This window comes from Anastrepha obliqua, chromosome 3 (assembly GCF_027943255.1).
Source record: "Anastrepha obliqua isolate idAnaObli1 chromosome 3, idAnaObli1_1.0, whole genome shotgun sequence".
NCBI lineage: Eukaryota > Metazoa > Arthropoda > Insecta > Diptera > Tephritidae > Anastrepha > Anastrepha obliqua.
Genome location: NC_072894.1, coordinates 57,887,243 through 57,906,770, shown reverse-complemented (window position 1 = coordinate 57,906,770; position 19,528 = coordinate 57,887,243). Strand labels below are relative to the sequence as shown.

The following is a 19,528-nucleotide window of genomic DNA, read 5'->3' as shown; positions in this document are numbered from 1 at the left end:
ATGTTTTGAAATGCTAGAACAAGTCAGAGAGTCCGTAGACGCATTCGCGAAGTACAGTTTATGCCATCTGCGGGGAGCTTGGCTTTTACTTATTATGAGTGGTCCCTTTAAATATTTTTGTTGGTCGAAATATACTCATTTTTATTTTTGTTGTATAATTATATCGTTGGACTGCACTATCTACCACGTGTGAGTCCCCGAATGGGATCTTGGTGGACCTCTCTTCATCACTAAATTACTTACTCCAAGCTTTAATTTTTTAACAACACATACTCGCAGTAGAAAAGTTATTTGCAACAGACGCATGAAAAAAATTTGTATATACAATAGTATTTCTACTATTTTCTTTGGAAGCAATGTTTTGGTATCATTCCTACCATTCAGCAAGGGTCATATTATTTCCTTAAGAGAGGGTGTCTCAAAAAGAGGTTTATTTTAAAATTTAATGTAAAAAATTTAGTACTCATTGTTCATACTAAAAGCTAGAAACGCAGTTCTACAAAATCGCAGAGACTTTTAAAACAGGGTGTTTCAAGAATAGGTTATTTCCAAAATTTGTGAAAAAATTAACTAGCTATTTTATTTGCCAAAGTTTATGAATAAAGTTCTATAACATCTGAAATAACTTTAAGACAGGGAGTCTCAAAAAATGTTTGTTCTAAAAATAAAGGAACAAATTAAGTACCCTTTTTCATACTAAAATTTAGAAATGATATTTTATAAAATCAGAGAGTTTTTAAGACAGGGTGTTTCAAAAAGAGGTTTATCCAAAAAATGTATAAAAAAAGTTAAGTAATTATCTTTTATACCCTAGTATATAATACCAATATTTTAGTATCTCTAGGGTGCCCAATGGACGACACTTCGACCTAAAAGCCCTTTTGTGGTCTTCCGAGATAGCTTTAAAGTAAGGTATTTCAAAAAGACGTTTATTTTAAAAAATAGTGGAAAAATTAAATATTTACTTTTTATATTAAAATCTCAGAGACTTTTAAGACAGTGTGTCCCAAAAACAGATTTATTTATTTATACCAAAGTGCGTAATAATAATAATTTATTATCTGTAGTGTGCCCAATGGCTGACACCTCGACCTAAAAGAACTTTAAGGCAGGATGTTGCAAAAACACGTTTATTTTAAAAATTTATTAAAAACATTAAGTATTTATTTTTCATACTAAAATTTAGAAATGGAATTCTAAAAAATCTCAGAGATTTTTAAAACAGGATACCTCAAAAAAAAATTTTTTTAAAGGTTTAAATTTAATGAAAAAATTTAGTATTTATTTTTACTACTTACTAAAACACCGAAAGGGAATTGTTGGTGCTCATTCTTATAAAAAAATAATAATTGCATAAATGTTATATGTAAATATGGGTACAATTTTATTGCAATATTCGTTCCTGCCTTTGAACCCATTTATTGTTGCTGAAAGATATGCACACATTTTATGTAAAAAAAAATACGAAGGTGTTAAGTTGCACTAATTAGGCAGCCAACTGTAGCCGAAATTTCGTATTTAGTTCATAAATCCTTTCACGAATTCCCGCTACCGTTTCATAACTTATCCAACACATGGCGTCGTCCTAGTTGTATATCATAATAAATTTTTTTGTAACAATTAAAGTAATATGCGCACATTTCAGTTCAAGTTTGGCAATTAAAAATTAAACCTTTTTATTGAAACACCCTTTTTATACACACATATATGAGTATATAAAAATATACGATGAAAACAATAAATTTCAAACAAATTTGTTAACGACTAGGGTTGCGATTTTAAATGCAAATTAGACATAACATTTAATCATATAACAAGAAAAGTGAAGAAAAAGTGTCATTCCATAAAATTAACTTTTGGTATATATTTGCACTGAAGCGAAAGAATCCATTAGTTATATAAATGTAAAATGGTCATTGCACCTATCAACTGATGAATATCAAACGGGCGTACGCGGTAAGATGTGCAAATTCACGTAAGCCATCAATAATTTTCATATAGTTTTGAAAAAAAATATTCAAAAAATTTCAAATTCTAAATCTTCCTAATTTTTGCAGACAACTCAATATTCTAAATGTGTGTGTTATAAAAGTGAATCAAGAATCGTACTTCAAACTGTATTTCAAAGCCTTTGATTCTACTTTAAGATAGTGAAAATCACTTAAAACAGTTAATTGTACTTACAACTTTAAGGTTTTTTAAGAATTTGCAAAATATTTCCAAAGATGTCAAATGTATATACTTTAGAGCGTAAATACGTATTTACTATATCTATACATATTATGGGTGTTTGACCCAACTTCTCCTCCTATTTAAATATCTTTCGTTCGGAGTCGGCTTGAAACTGTAGGTACCACCATTTGTGGAACAACATCAAGACGCACACGACAAATAGGAGGCCAAACACCCAAAAAGGGTGTATGCGCCACTTGACACATAAAAGATATTTTGTGGCGTGCATGATATGCAAAATGGTCTGACTGCTATTTTTTCACTTTATTCAATTCTTCATTACCTTCATTGATATATTTGGCCTAACTCAATTTTATTTTTTTTTTCTCGGCACACTTTTCATAGTTTAACTTAGCGTATCGGCGACTACATTCGACATTTTTTTTAAGAGGAAGGCCAAAGATGTCACCTTTTACACATTCTTATGCTAGAGAAACTTAATTGTCGTATTGTAAAATTTGTTTGATAATTCAATACTTACTTCTAGCGTTTAAGTTTTACGGTACTTATAGTTGAATTTTATGACACATATCTTTGTGCTACATTTTAAACCACTGTATCACTCCGTGATGAGTATTGTTTGCCTTCTCCCGCAAAAGCGAAAAAAAATGCCCGTCACTTTAGGAGTCAGAGAATTGAAATGTTCCACAAAAATACAATATGTTCCGTTACTTTTCACTAAATATTTTTCCAAAATATAGGAATTACATAGTTTCTTATGCCGATTTCCAAAAATTAATCATGCAAATTTTAATCATGGAAACTTTGACCTTCCTTAAAATAAAATTCCTACATAAACTTTTAAATCGCCGATTTTTTATGTTCCCTACAGGAATCCATTGCCGGAACATTTTTATTTTGGAAAAAGTTTGATTTTGTCGTACAGTACAGCTGATTCTTGGATACTCAGCTGTTTAGTATAACCTACACTACCTCATGTAATTGTATTTATAATCTTAACGTTATACGTTCGAAAAAATATATATATAAAAAGTATTTATTATAAATTGATCGTGCCAGATCTTAGTTGTCATTGAGATAGTGAAGATGTAGTCTACCTGCACTTATTTACTGTACCAAAAGCTCTTCTTTCCTCTTCACTAACACATGAAAATAACTGATGATTGGTTTCAAACATTTGATAGTGCAAAGCCCCTTTAAGTGCAAAAAATTTCCTTCAGGTCAGTATGAATGTAACCATTTTCAAAACAAACCAAAAAAAATAACAGCTATCACGAAGAAACTTTTGCAAACTATTCGAAAATTACTATATGGAATTTTAGTTTAATAATATTTTTTTTTTTTTTTAATTTTTTTCTTTACTCCCAAATACGACAAAGTGGAGTGCCGTCGATTGGTGTTACTGCCTGGTTCGATGCAAAGTGATATGGATGTAGGTGGTGCACTTAGAGTTTCACAAACGGAACGACGCTTTTTGGCATTCTCAACATTGATGAGATGTTGTTGTTGTTGTTGCTGAAATTGCTGTTGAATCTCGCCACCCATCCAAAGCAACTGCAACCCATATATTTGTTTGAATGTATGTTGTGTTTAAACAGAATTTTTGTGTTTGATGTTATGTGTTGGTGAAACAAAAAAAATTCGCACGAAAATTTTTAAAATTTTTAGTTTTTTTAACAGATTTAAATTTTTTTTTATGCATTGGCCGATCATTTGGTTACAATTGGAATAAATTGTAATTTTTTGTTGTTGGAATGAAAATTTAAGGGAATGAATAACGAGATGATAAATACATTTAAAAAAGTTAAAAGAGAAAGAGAAATATTTATATATTTATAGCATTAAATATACTTTAAACAATTTTCAGAATGTAATTAATTTCTTTTTTTTTTAATTTGTTCGAAATATAGCACATAAACAACTAACTAGTTTATGCTTTAATGTTAGAAACTTTCGTTTTGCCCACAACTTTTTCACAAATAACTTTTTTTTAGCTTTTCGTCAGTTTTTATGACACAACTTAATCAATAACTATATTGTCTGGTACATTGAACACAAAATAGTTTTATAAGTTCGCTTTTGTGCGTATATTTCAATACATAAAGCCCGTTTTTTGCAAGACTGTCATAACTCAATACCAAGGGAAAAAGTGTAAAAGCTTTAAGCGGAAATTTCTGCTTATAGAAGTTTATAAATACTCAAGAAAATATTTCACAAGATTACATTAAGAAATTTGAAAATAAGTAGCAAATAAATTTAGGTTATTTCCACATTTTTCTTTAAAATTTTGCTTTTTCAGTTACGATACTCTTACAGCAAATTACAGACGTAAGTATTTATATGCCTACGAATAATAGAAAAACTACTGAATGACTTTACTGTTTTGGCAATCGCGGTTGCTACTTTATTGCCATTCTTCTGCGGTGATTTCTGCTTGCACGCACACAAATAGAAAAATTGAAACACGTGGAGTGTGTACATTGTGAGAAATTTATTGAAATGATCAATTGAATTTTCATGTGAATTTGTTTGTAATAGCATATGGATGTATATGTGCAGGAGTGAGTGAAGATTTTTTTTTATTATTTTTTTGTAACAAAAACATGGTAATAAAAGTGGTGATTTTCCAGCATTTTCGGTGATATGGGTAAGCACGACAAAATTGACGATTATTATGGAAAAAGAATATGAATTAGAGTGGAAACAGAAAGAGAAGTAGAATAAATAAAATGTTCAAGGAATGTAAGTGGATATAATAAAGATTTTGTCTTAGTAATTAATATTGAAGCAGATTTTGAATACATTTTTTTTATTACATTTTCTAGTTAATAAAATATTTTATATACACTTAATTAAAATACATATGGATATATACAACAAGCTTAAATTAGACAAATTGGACTCGACAGATGCAAACAGCTTCTTCCGTAGCACGCTTTCAATATTCTCCTCGCAGATGAGAAAATTTTCAATGTTAAAGACATTTTTAAAGCACCTTTTTGGTCTAGAATCTAAAAAAAATCGATTTTTTTTCATGTTAATTATAATAGTTTATACTTTCAAAAATGTGCTTGGCAATTTTTATATTCAAATTCGTTGTAGTTTAGACGTTACAGTCTTTTAAAACGAGTACGACGTCCAGGTATAAGCGCGTTAACCGTGTTTTTCTCGAAACTATTTTTTCCGAATTGGCGTTGGTAATTTCTCAAAAAGTACTGAACCGATTTATTTGAATTTTTAATATGTTATTGAGTGGACTTGTGGCTCTCGCGGGTAGCAGAATTATAATTTTATAATAAATTTTTCTATTTTTTTAGAGCGAGAACGTGAAAAAAATCTTTTTTTTTTGTTCTTCCAATAAACAGAGAAAATATCTAGAAAACAATTTTTTTTTTGTAAATCTGATACCCACCATAGCTTATGATATGTTGCTATGGTGGGTAGCAGATTTACAAAAAAAAAAAAAAATTGCTTTCTCCCGATGAATAGTCGACCGAATTTTTTTACAGACGTACCTGGGCAACCCAATCAGTTACGCCAGTGGCATGTGTTACGTCATGGGAAGCAATTTTTTTATTATTGTTATTGAAAAAAATTTATTTTTTTTTTTGTTAATACCGAATTGATGTAATGAATATAAATGATTTTCAATTGATACCAATTGTTTTTCTTCAATTTTCAACGCCTTTAATTTTCATGTCTCTAGACCAGAAAGGTGCCTTAATAAGTAAAACCCCACAATCTATGCTAAAACTTCCAAAGTTGCAAAAAATGTTGTTCCAAGAGTTCAACGTGACCACCATCCAGCCTTCGTAATGGTTTGGTGGGGAGTGCTTTGTAAAAGCGTTATATCTCTTCATTTCTGCGAAAAAGCGGTTAAGACCGGTGCAAAACTGTATCAAGAGGATGTCTTGAAAGGCGCACTGAAGCATTTGACCTATATTCTCTTCAATGTAGAGCGTTGGATCTTCTAGCAATACTACACTCTCGCCCAGAAAACAAAAACCACGCAGCAGTGGCTAAAAAAGAATATTCCTGGGTTCATAGCCACTGAAAATTTGGCGTTTGGAAGGTCAGAATTGCAGAACATGGCCTCATAGAAATTTGAAGAGTCTCAAACAATATTTGCTTCAAGATCAATGGAAACCGTGACTGCTACCATAGCTGAATGGCCTATTCATTAGAAGGTTTGTGTAAGGCAAATGGTGACCATTTCGTAGGAAATACATTTTTTTTATATTTTCATGATTAAATAAACCTAACTTCATGTAAAAAATGTTATAATTCTATGTCTATACTTAACCTGTACCACAACTTATGGTAGGACTAAGTATATACATACGTACATCCTTTGCCTTTAAGACAGAGCAACCCAACTAACTAACTGACTTACACAAAGTCCACAACTGGTGCTATTTAAATCGTTTGTCACTAAATATAAGCAAATGCTTTCACGTAAAATATGCTAAATAAAACAATACTTCGTATAGTATTGCTGGCCTACGTTTGCAATCCTATGAGGAAATTAAAGACTTAGGCGTTATTTTCGACTCTAAACTAAATTTCACTAGCCATATTTACCACGTCATAAGACGATCATATGCGATGCTAGCATTCGTACGCCGAAATTGTTCTGCATTACCAATCTACACACTCTCAAAACATTGTATTGTGCTTTTGTTAGATCAAGATTCGAGTGTGCCGCTGTTATTTGGAGATCGTACCAAACAGGTCTCTCTAATCGGATTGAGAGAGTTCAGAAAGTTTTTCTTCGTCTTACGCTCCGATCTTTAAAACTTTTCTGAACCTTTACCATCGTACCGCTCTCGATGTTTACTGATTGACTTAAAACCCCTTGATAGCAGACGATCTATTTTATCATGCTCATTTATTATTCGTATCATTTCTGGATCTATTTAAGTATAATTCAATTTAATATTCCTAATAAGAAACTCCTACAGTGCGAAACCTTTAAAATTGGCTTCCCGAGAACCAACTACGGGTTGAATGCTTCGATTCCTAGGGCATGTGCCGATTTAAATTTGTTTTTCAATTCTTCTGGTGCTGATTTTACATGGCCGTATGGCATCTTAGTCAACCATCTTAAATCGTTTTTTTTTTCTTAGGAATTACTAAACTATTGTACATTAGCTTAACATAGTCTGTAAGAAGGTATCCATTCAAAGACAAAATAAATAAATAAAAACTTTTGAAAAATCTACAAAATTTCATCAAAATTTACAAGAAATGTGTCAGTTTGTTTTAGCATGTTTTATGATATTTAATGAATTTTACTACGAAATTTGAAGTGGCTGCTGTTAACAGTGTAGAAACTATAAAGTTGCATTCTTTTTGCAGAGAAAGCATGAGAGCTCTTTTGGCTTACAGCGGTTTATTCTTGAATAATTGAGCTTCGTGTTAGACAAAGGAAGTTTAACCGCGAACAGAAAAAGTCCTTCGGGGTAGGGTTAATGAGGTGTCTTCTAAGCATAACAACGCTACAAATCTTGGATGTGTTGAAATGAAATTCAACATAACACATGGACTAAAAAGTCCCGAACCTAATATAGAGATGTCACTAGTTTTATTGCGTTCACCACTTTTTCTGTTAGCACTAACCTTAAAAATACAGCTGTTCAAATTTCATGATATTCTAGTTATTCATCACTTCGTGAATTGAATTATTGTGCGAAGTGTGACGTTACTTTTGTTATTTTCAAAACAATGGAAAAAAAGAATTTCGTGTTTCAATTTTGCACTGTTTATTGATGGGAAAAAATACTGTTCAAGTGAAGCCATTGCTTGAAAAAGTTTACGCGGAATCCGCACCATCAAAAACAAAAATAAATCGATGGTTTGTTGACTTCAAACGTAGTCGTAGAGACACCTATGATGCACAACGTAGTGGACCGCCCATATGAGGCGGTTACATTAGAAAACAACAAAAACATCCACTAAATTCTCTTGAATGATCGAAAAGTGAAGAGGTGTGAGTTAGCTGACATCACAAAGATATCAAAGGATATCAGTGTTGGCTTTATATTGCATGAGCATTTGACTATGAGAAAGCTCTGTTCAAAGTGTCGCGTTTGCTCACTGTTTTTTTTTTTTATCAAGGCAACGCACCGTGCCACAAAACAATCAAAACCATAGTAAAGCTGCATGAATTGAACTTCCAATTGCTCCCACACCCACCGTATTCGCCAGTTTGGACTCCCAGCGACTACTGGCTGTTCGCAGACCTTAAAATATGTGCATTAAAACTTAGGCCTATTTTAAGACAAAATATAAATCGTTATTTCAGGGTATATAATTATTTCACACATTTCCATTTCAGGTTGGCAATGTAGTTTTTAATTCATAATGTACATACACATATGCATATAGCAAGGACTATATATAATAATACTCTACATTCATATAAATATATAAATTATTATAATAAATATAATAATATAGAATTTCAATTATCCAGTTATGTATTTAAAGCCAATCCATGAATAAATAATAGCAATAAATTGGAGCAAATGAATAATGAAATATTTGAAATGAAAGATTTGCATTATTACTTGTACAAATATAACACATACGTACATACATAGTTGCTTATGAATATTCAAGTAATGAGAAGAATAAATGTAATTGAATGCAAAAATGTTTATCAAAGCAATGTTAATTAGTGTATTTGCGTAAACATGTATACATATATTATATCTTCCATATATATAATCTTCCAGCATAGCCACCAAACCGACACTGTTTGTGTGCATTAGAATTCGCAAGTTTGTTAATTGCCGATCTATGGTATATAAGTATGTTGCCAATATGTGAACATTCACGATACAACAAGTATCGCAAGGCATACATAGATACTTACATATATACCTACGTACATATAGATAATTACTTCTACTCATGTGAGTGAACTTTGAGACTTACCTGTAAGCTGGTGTAGCTGCTATATTTCCGTTTCGTAAACGGAAAGCCACTTTGATGTTCATTCACGTGTCGATGGCGCAATAACAATGACCGCATAAGCGCCGGCTTATCTTCGGCATTAATTAGATCTTCGACAACCATCTGCACAAGTGGTAAAAAACAAACAGACAATATTGTAAGTACTTGTATGCGTAGCTTCAATACTAAATGCGTAGCTTTAAATATATCCTCGCTCACCTGCTCGACAACCCGATATGCGACCGCTGGCAGATCCTTTTCATTCAAATCGAGCAACACTACGCCCGTCTCGAGGCAACGACGCAAATTGAGCAACGAGTGAAAGGATAGTGAGGCAACATGCGGTTTGCCCCAACGATCGGAACCTTCCTGAACATCCTCTTCATACTTGATCCAACGTGCCGTCTCTTTCCATTCGCGATCTTCACCAATACCCGTCAATTCATCGAGTTGTACGAAAATCTGAAGAATGCAGGTGAAATGAATGGTACCATATAAATAAAACAAATAAATAATATAAAAGTTTGATATACTCATAGCTCATAAACAAGGCTTACCTCATGCGGACTATGGTCGTAGACCTTCTTCAGTTGCAAGCCCGCCACAGTGATTTGCGGCAGCTCGCGTAATTTTATTGATGAATGATGGATTTTGTGACGCCTGAGCGCACGGGGATCATCCGAACGATGGGATCTCAACTCATTGAGATCAGCCTCCTGTTTAAAGTGATAAGTAAATGTTTGATTAGAATAATTATGTAGGGGTTGAAAGAAGTTCTAGCAGTGTGAAGCAACCTGTGAAACTGGCTGTTGTGCCTTAATTTGAAGTTTTCATACATTATTTCGCAGGCATTGATTTATTTTTATAAATTTTTTTTTTAATTTATTCATTTTTTTTATTTACAGAGAAAAGGTGAGAGAAAAGCATATGGAATAAAGCAGGTGGTGAGTGAATTGATTCGCTTTTTTGGTGAAATTTTTCGTTTTTTAAACCTTTAGAATAAATAAATACTATTTTCGACCTTATTTACATAAAGCTGTTGCCATTTCCATTTTAAGACCAGCTTCAGTTAGGCAATAAGACTATATTATTGGATTTTTTTATGTTAATTAGTTAACTTTGTTTTATCTAGAGTCATATCTATGATAAATAATTTATATTTAATCTTAAATCACTTAAATGTTTAATTTTCTAGTTAGATCCACTAAGCCCTCGCCAGGGATGGACTTCCTCCTTAGAGAGAGCAGGTTTTAAAATAATAGGACGGCTGCGTAAAATGTATGAGTTGTAGTAGTCTTAATCATATTCCCGTCTCTGGAGGACTGCCAGGCTCGCGTGGCCAGAAGAGTAAAATATACCCGAAGAATTAATAGCCCATCAGTCCGATCTCTGTTCTCTATAAAACAGAATAAGGGCTATTTTTCCGCCCTTACATTAAAAGCAAGTCAATAGACATTGCCTTAGAGAATGCCACAAAGCGGATAGGAATCACCCTAGAAAGCGGATAGTTCGCATTGTGGAACCATCACGATAACAATCCAAAGAGGTATTGTGGACGTTGGTGGTTAATACAGGCTGTACTTACAGCTATGTGGATGGGTTCCTGGTCATAATGAATCAAACGTTAAAAAATATTCACAGCAAGGCAGCTATTGATGGGGTAGCATAGAGTAGGGTAGGTAGAAGTGGCACTTGGTCCTCAACCAACTCACTTGGACCGTTGCTGATCCATTGTGATACCATAGTAGCAATTTATCTGTTTCCTATAGGTTTTATGAGGAACTTTTTTCATCGCAGATTTTCCCTTGTCTGTCTAGGAGCGACCGTTAATAGAAAATATGTTTTCTATAAATTGGGGTTAAGTGCTTCGGATTCGAAACCAGGCACTTCCGAATGGTAGTTGTATACCAATCCATTCGGCTACGGCGGACGCCAGTGTGGTATTTACTAGAAATAAAAGATTCTTGACCAGAATAAGTCTAAAGTAAAACTTAAATAAACAACGCAATATCTTGGGCTAGTGCTAGGTAATAAACTCTCGTGAAGGTTTATTGGAGATTGATTACAAAAAACTCAGGAGCATTATAGGTATAAGCATATAAAGAGATGCTGTGCTACATATGTCACCTGTCGTGATTTATTTCTATACCAATTATTAAGTCGCCTTATATTCCGAGTTGAAAATCTAGGTTGAAAAATATTTCAAAAGTTGCATCTTATCACGAAAGCCCCGCGGTATTCAACAGCAAACCTCTGAGTTCATTTCTGCATAAAAAATTCTTCTCATAAAAAACTATCTGCTGTTCGGAAGCAACATAAACGTATTCACTAATAAAATATGTACAGGCAATATAACTTTATGTATTTATATTTCTTAATTCAATACTTTTGAACCTTTGGCTTTCTTCCTTGTCTTGCGCTCGATCATTTCTTTCCTAATAAACATCTAAAGTGACTAGCATTATCGCCATGAGTGCGTTATTCAGATAATTAACTTTCTAGTCTAGAGTATCAGCCCTAATTGCATCTTGATATATACCTATATATCGTTTTGTTTTTAGTTTGTTGCACAACTCACTCTTTATACAATTGGCTTTAATATTTAAAAGTTTTTCTACATTCCAAAATATTTATTTATCGAAACTGAATTTCATAATAACCCTCGATAACTTAAAGCTGGTCTCAACTGCAATAATTACTGAAATGTTCACATTTCTCATTAGAACTATACAAATATGTTGTATTTCCTGTAAATAAGGTCGTTAATATTAAATGAAGTAAAAAGTTCGGCCCGCTAGATTTCTTTAGTGACCCACATCTCATTATTTATGACCGGGAATTAATGGTGCTCATACTCTCCAACGTAGATGTACGCCCGTATCAGCTGACACGATTAAACTAATGAAAGCCCCATGTAAATGAATTCTCACCATTGTTCCGTTCCGTAGTATCGTAGATGGTTCTTTCATCGTGTCAGTTGATACGGGCGTACGTTCACGTTAGTGAGTGTGAGCACCATTAAAAATGCCATTACGTTAAAAAAAAAATGTTTACAATTAGTGTGTAATGGTAGTAAAAGAAACATTTATCATTACCAATATGACTATGTCAGTGCAGGCGGCTAGACAAATTTGGGCGTTTTTTGAACAATCTGTCCAGTAGCAAATGCAATAGCAAAGCGATAGTCAAACACCCCCTTCTGATAACACAAACGTCGAAAATTAGACACGCTCTGATAGGGAAATCGTTGAAAATGTCGATAAGATCATGGAACTTATTTCATTGCCCAAGAGGTGAAGATTTGTATAAAGCTACTTTTGAGAAGAGGTTGGATGTCACATGAACTCACGTAAAACCTCCAATTGACAATTCCGATTCGTTTCTAAAAATCTTAAACTTAAAGAAGTCGACCCTTTCTTGAAACATATGGCAACTGGTAATGAAAAGCGTGCCAGAGAGTCGAGAACTCGGATGGGAAGCTCAATCACACCATGGTGTATACTTGGCACCAAAGGCTTATCACCTTTTCAAGTATTCGTGCAATTCGTATAATGACACAAGAGAGGCTGGTAACATTTTTTACGAATAGGAACGTCCTTCAAAAAAATCAAAAATGGACAAAAGTTATCGAAGAAAACGGCACATATGGAAACCAAATAATATGGTTCCAAATATATAAATACCAATTTTGTGGTCGAAAAAAATTCTCAGAACTTTCTACTTCTCATAATATTTATATTTAATAACACTTTATATGAAATAGGGACAAAGAATCAAAATATGTCAACTAATAACAAATCTAGCAAATATTCTAAACATTAATGTCGCTTTATCCAAATTAAATTACCTCTAATGTGGAATCCTCCGGTTGCACGGATACCTTGCGGACACCGGCCTCGCCATTTTCCTCGACCACTTTTTTGTTTTCCACGCTGTCTTGATGGGAAAATTTACGTTGTCTATAATACTGATGGCGGCTGTAGGGAAGAAAAGACATACAACAGAGATAATTGAAAATGACGAGAAAAATAATAGAAAGCACTTAGATGCATATGCATACATACATATTAACAAATTTAAAATTACCTTCTTCGTCGTTTACGTTCGTGTATATTGTCAGCGGGTTGTTCATCGTAGACTAAAGTGGGCGGGGATACTACAGCCTTTTTTTTGCCAAAATGCACTTGCTTCTCCTCAGCGGAGTTATCCTGTTCATGCAGGGCAAAGTTAAGTGTTAGTTTATATTTATGCGATATTAGATATAATATAATAAAATAAAATAATATATTTAGTCTAGTCGTACTTATTAGATGCCTCTCTTCTAAGTATGCAATTATGCTCAACACCTGGTTGTGCTATTCGCTTATTATTTTATTCACCTATTACACGTCGGCACTTCTGAATCAGCTAATAAAATAATTTATCGAAGATGGGAGTAAATAGCGCGCATACAATAAACGAAGAGTTAGAAGAACGATTAATCAAGAAATTCCCTGTCAGCCGTCCATTCACGGTGAGAGAACCTGGTAGTGGAACATGGCAGTCAACAGCCTCCTCCAAGAACTTGAAGATATTACGAGAAAAATAATTGGATACGTCGACGATATTGTAATAGTAATCTTGGGAAAATCCTTTCCAATATTGTATTATCTTCCTCAAAGATCCCTCAACGAGTAATCTCGTTGTACTAGAAGGAAATCCGGAGAAAATGTACTTGTACCTTATACTGAATAAAAAGCTAAACTGGGGTCTCAAAGTGATAGATAAAGTACGCAAAGTAACGACGGCGTTGTACTTATGCGACAGAATTATTGGGAATGGAGCTGGAAACAATACACTGGCTTCAAAGCAGTAGCTAGAAATAAATAAATATTGTAGTGTAGGATGTGAACATTAAGAGGGTCGACAAGGTTCAAAGACTCACACAACAAATCAACCACGCCATAGAAAGTAGAACATATATGATATACTAAACTTTTTCCAGTAGATTTGCAGGCAAAATAAAACGCTAGGAGCGCAACAATATGAATGAAAGCTTCAAGAAAATCGTCCGATTCTAGTTTGGTCACGGAAAGATTCTAACTGGTATTTCGAAGATTCCCGGACTGTTGGACTATGCATTCTCAGCTCAAATTACCATAAAAATATTCACGACCCTCTATCCTCAAGGGAAGCGGGAGAAAAAGTCATTGTGAGGCAGGGAGAGTTCCACCCACATGTATTATGAATTATTCTTCTTAATTGCCGCGATAACTGCTTACGCCCTTTGGCCGGGTTTAAAACAGCGCACCAGTCGTTTCTTTCTCGTGCTAAGCGGCACCAGTTAAACACATAGAGGAGGCCTTCCCCTTCCTCTGCTACCACCAGGTGGTTCCGCATCAAATACTTTCAGAGCCGGAGCGTTCGTATCTATTCGGAGAAAATGACCCAGCCAACGTAGCCGCTCTTTATTCGCTGTGCTATGTCTATGTCGTCGTAAAGCTCATACAGCTCATCGCCTACGATATTCACCGTTGCCAAAGTGCAAAGGTCAAACAAATCTTCCGCAGAATCTTCCTCTTAAACACTCTACGCGTCGCTTCATCGGATGTTGTCATCGTCCACGCTTCTGCGCCATTAGTCAAAAGTAGCACTTGTTGGAAAGAGAACCACCATTAACACCAGCATTAACCTAAATAAACAAAGTCTTTTACAGCCTCGAAATCATAACTGTCAACTGTGACGTGGGTGCCGATACGCGAGTGCGCCGACTGTTTGTTTGATGACAGGAGGTACTTCGACAATGACTTCCTGTCGTTATAAATCCACATTATTAAAATTTCAGCAATACCTTCACAGTTACGTTTTCATTAATTTCATTTTCATTCAATAATTTTTTGTAAGAAATTTAATTATACTTTTTCCTTGGGCTCAACTTGACATTTTCATCGACATTGGAAAGGAATTTGTAATTTCGTACTTCCGGGCGTTATAGTAGATACAAACAGTACATTTTATGACGTTGTTACACCTTAGGATGAGGGTATTATACTCCCTCATTCAACCGCTTTGTATTATATCCTTAACATTTCTCTTCTCATTTCACATATCCTGTTCAAGAGGGAGCGAAATCCCAAAGTGTTGCAATTTTTTGAAGTTTGTAGCAGCTAAATACGGGGAGTTTGAGGAGGACGATGAAAAATGGCGGTAGCAGCATCATGGTATAGGTCTGGACCAAAGTCGTCTGGAGGTTAGCGTTTATTGAAACCACAATGGACAAATTTAATTACCTATAGATTCTAAAGGACAATTTGTCCAATTCTGGCTAATGTACAATCCTCCATCCACATTTGATGAAGTTGCCGGCATTATTAACAAACATTAATGTTATTGAAGACTTGTAGCCTATTCCGGAAAATAATATCCAAAATATGGTGGATATTTTTTGCAAAAATGGTCTAAAAGAGAAACTGAAAAAGGTCTCGGCTGAACTTGCTCAAGAACTGATGGCATCAGTGCCAAATTGGTTGTGGGCAACAATTTGTTTGTATCCTCAGTTTTTAGTTACTTAAATATGTACATAAATACATAAATATAAATTTTCGCAAGAAATTAAAAAATTCTGTTGAGCTTGAGTAGTTTTCCTTTTCAACGGTGCCAATATCTCTTTAATACTCCCATTTGTTTTATAGCTATGATGCTTTAGTATTGAGGGTATGCGCCGCATAAATTAAGCTGCGAGCAACTTCTTGTATGTAAATACATATGTATATGTATAAATGCATACTCTAATATGCAAAATACGATTAAATCTATCGTCTTAAATTTTCAATTTCAATTATTTTCTTGATCAATTTCTTTATTATAAATGTTAAACTTACCGAATGATCGCCGTGTCCGGCCCGTTCGGATACTAATGGATAGTCTTCGGGTATATCATCATAATTTTGTGGATTAACGGGATCAGTTGTACTTTCATATTCAGAATCCTCTTCAATATTGAGTTCACTTTTACGATGCACTGTAATTAAAATACGCAAATCCAGTTGATTTTCAAGGCGATCAATACTTGAATTCATAATTTTTATAAATCTGATGGACAATTTTTATTTATTTTTTTTTTTGTACACTTTTATTCTTAAATTGCTTTAGAACTAAACCTCTTTGCCATTTTTTCGCTTACAAATGCTGCCATTTTTTTTATCATTTATTTTATTTTAAGTTTTCCTTCTTGGATGCAATGGTATTTGACGTTTGCTTCTTATATATAAATATTTTTTTTTTATTTTAGATTCCTAATATAATTTTTTCATTTAAGTATGTTTTGTGAAAATTTGCTTTTTATATTTCTTTTACTGCTATTTTATAATTGCATACAGGCGCTCAACCAGAATTTTTGCCAGTAGTGCCATCTCTCTGACTTTGAACAAACTTTTCAAATGACCCTCGTACATGCATTCTTTTTTTTGCTTTTTGGGCTCAGTTGTCAAAATGATTATTTTCAAGGCAAAATATTATAAAATATATTGTATATGGTATAGTATAATTCGCGCTTACACCTTTTTTGGGTGTCTTGACCGAGCTGCTCTTCCTAAATGTGGTGTGCGAGTGGTGTGAAGAGTGTACTTTGCTCCAAATTAAACATCAGCAAAATTTTATTCCATCTAATGATATTTCGCAGCAGTAGAACTTCAGCAGCTGTAATATTGTACTTGATTTATTGGTTCACCTGAATAGAGGCATTTAGTTCTCTATAATTTTCAATTCTACCGCTTCATATACCGATATTGCTCCTCATACCATAACACCCTCACGGCTGTGATATCGACTCAAGTACCTTGCCTTCATCCTTAAATAATGGAAATAGTAATTTTATCTATCCAGCTTATCCAGATAGAACTTTTTTGTCACGAAATTTTACTTTTTTCCATACACCGGGTCGTTATTTGAACAAATCTCCTAGCCAAGTCGTCCCTTGAAAAATCGAGGTGGCATGCTTTGCGAAACTTCTTTGAAGGTGGTTTTTTGTAAGTTTTTAGGCTTCAGATGTGGCGCTTTTAGAATAGCCCTCGAACGGTGGATTTGCTGGCTGCAACATTTGCTATTTCCTACATTTTTGCTGTTTCTTAACATACATCTATCGCAGTTCTGCCTTTGTAGTTTTGCCATGGGAGGTAACTTGTTTCACGTAAAGATCCACACCATTTGTTTGAAAATCCCTCTGAGCCAAAGATATCGATTTGTCCTTTTCACGATCTGCTAAAGTTTTCTACTCTCCCATATTCCCAAAAACTTATCCCTTCCATCCTCCCTCCCGCACAATAGTTAGCTCAAAGTAAAACACACAGTTACATACTGCATCAGTGGCGCCAGCAAGAGGAAGCGGGCAACCGCGGTAGTGACGCAGACACACCAAATTAGCGAAGTCCTGAACCATCTGGCAAAAAAATGTGAAACACTGATGGCGCTCCAAGCAATAAGAAGGCGTTGTTCCTAAGCAACGACAGGTGGACATTTCTACTACATATTTAGGACTGGTAGCGGAGGCTACTCACGTACCCTATCAGAAATTAAAATATATTAACGAAACCAACGCAAGACAAGTCTTGTCGAGGCTCTATGATCCCGAAAGGAGTGAACAAGAAAAAAAAATGCGCAAGTAATGCAAGCTAACTGAGTGCGTCTATTCAAACGAACCAATAAATCAAACACAAAAGTTCTGCTGCTGCGAAATACCGTTAAATGGTATAATATTTTGATGCATGTTTATTTTCGAGCAAAGTACAGTCTTACCTTGAATTATAAGAAACTCTAGTGTCACTAGATCAAATACGGTTGTCTTAATAACCATTCTCTTCCACAAAAATTATTGCCTCCAATCAAGTGAATCGAACTGTATATAATTCTAGCCTATTTTTTCGATACAGTTAAATGAATTTCAAAACTCTTTTGGCTTTTTCTCGAGCATTATATTACCAATTATTTAAACCAAAGATGTAATTTCGTCTAAACCTCCGCAAAAGCTCCTTCTTAGTCATCTCTATTAAAAGTATGGGTCCTAAACCGGGGGAGACGGTTCAATTTTTTTAAATTTATTATTACATACGAGGTCTTTTTAATTTATTATTACATACGAGGTTGTTCAAAAGGTGTTCAAGGTGTTCAAAAAGTATCGCGAATTTTGAATTTTCGCAGGTTACGTATATTCGAATTCCGATTTTTTTATGGCGATATGTCGGTACTCATATCTCTCACTCATACCGACGAGTTCGGCCATTTTCAATGTTCAGTTAATTATTGACAGCTGCTTTGCTTGCACGTGTTTCGGCTCGTCGTCGATTTTTACCTATTCAAATGAAATTTTGTGTGAAAAACGAAATTAAATGCGCGGATGCATTCCGAATGTTGACTGTGTCATACGGAGAAGCTACTTTGGACCAAAGCAACTTTTATCGGTGGTACAAAATGTTCTCAGAAGGCCGAGAAGATGTGAACGACGACACGCGTGCCGGAACCCGAGCACTTCAACAACAGACGAAAAAATTGATGAAATGAAGAAAATGGTATTGGCCAATTGTCGAATCACCATTAGCGGAGTTGCTGAGGATCTGATTGACTCATGCCATTCGATTTTTTTCAATGATTTGGGCATGAGACGGGTCGCCGCAAAATTCGTACCAACATTGCTAAGGAGATGTTGGACTCTGTCCGCGACGACCCAAATGTGCTCCAGAGGATCATAACTGGTGACGAATCGTGGTTTTATGGTTATGACGTGCAAACCAAAGCTCAATGATCTCAATGGAAGCTGCTGCACGAACCAAGACCGAAACAAGCGCGCCAAGTTCGGTCGAATGTAAAAGTTTAGCTTACCGTTTTCTTCGATTCCCCAGGGCGTTGTGCATCATGAGTTGTTGCCACAGGGTAAAACGGTCAATAAGGAATATTACCTGCAAGTTATGCGCAATTTGCGCGAAGCAATCCACCCGAAACGACCGGATTTGTAGAAGAACAAAAATTGGCTCTTGCATCGCGGTAGCACCCCTGCTCACACATCGTTGCTTGTGCGCGATTTTTGGCCAAAAACAATACACTAATAATGCCACAATCTCCGTATTCCCCAGATCTGGTCCCCTATGACTTTTTCTTGTTCCCGAAACTGAAGAGGCCCATGAAAGGACGACGCTACGATTACTTTGAAGGGGATTACTTGAAGGGGACAAAATAGATATTAAAGAATAAATAAATATTTTTTGAAAAAACACAAAATTCGCGATACTTTTTGAACACACCTCGTACATAATTACAAAGGCGAATCTATACATAGGTGGTGTCAGCAGAGCAATAACACCATTCACATGTGCATATCTTATTTTTGGAACTTGGTATTTTAATTGTC

At 34.6% G+C, this 19,528-nt stretch overlaps 1 protein-coding gene across 3 annotated transcripts in view; it reads right to left on the bottom strand.

Annotated features, from left to right (window-relative positions):
* LOC129243087 (anion exchange protein 3-like) overlaps positions 1 to 19,528 on the bottom strand; it is a 194,955-nt gene that overhangs the window by 14,419 nt on the left and 161,008 nt on the right. For 2 of the 3 annotated variants that reach the window (XM_054880197.1, XM_054880198.1), the window contains 7 exons: positions 16,011 to 16,150; positions 13,237 to 13,358; positions 12,998 to 13,127; positions 9,708 to 9,866; positions 9,370 to 9,612; positions 9,133 to 9,273; positions 3,556 to 3,747 (listed from right to left, as the gene is read on the bottom strand). In XM_054880197.1, coding sequence (XP_054736172.1) covers positions 3,556 to 3,747; positions 9,133 to 9,273; positions 9,370 to 9,612; positions 9,708 to 9,866; positions 12,998 to 13,127; positions 13,237 to 13,358; positions 16,011 to 16,150 — 1,127 coding nt within the window. The remainder of the gene's footprint in view (positions 1 to 3,555; positions 3,748 to 9,132; positions 9,274 to 9,369; positions 9,613 to 9,707; positions 9,867 to 12,997; positions 13,128 to 13,236; positions 13,359 to 16,010; positions 16,151 to 19,528) is intronic. The other variant, XM_054880199.1, reaches the window with a different exon arrangement.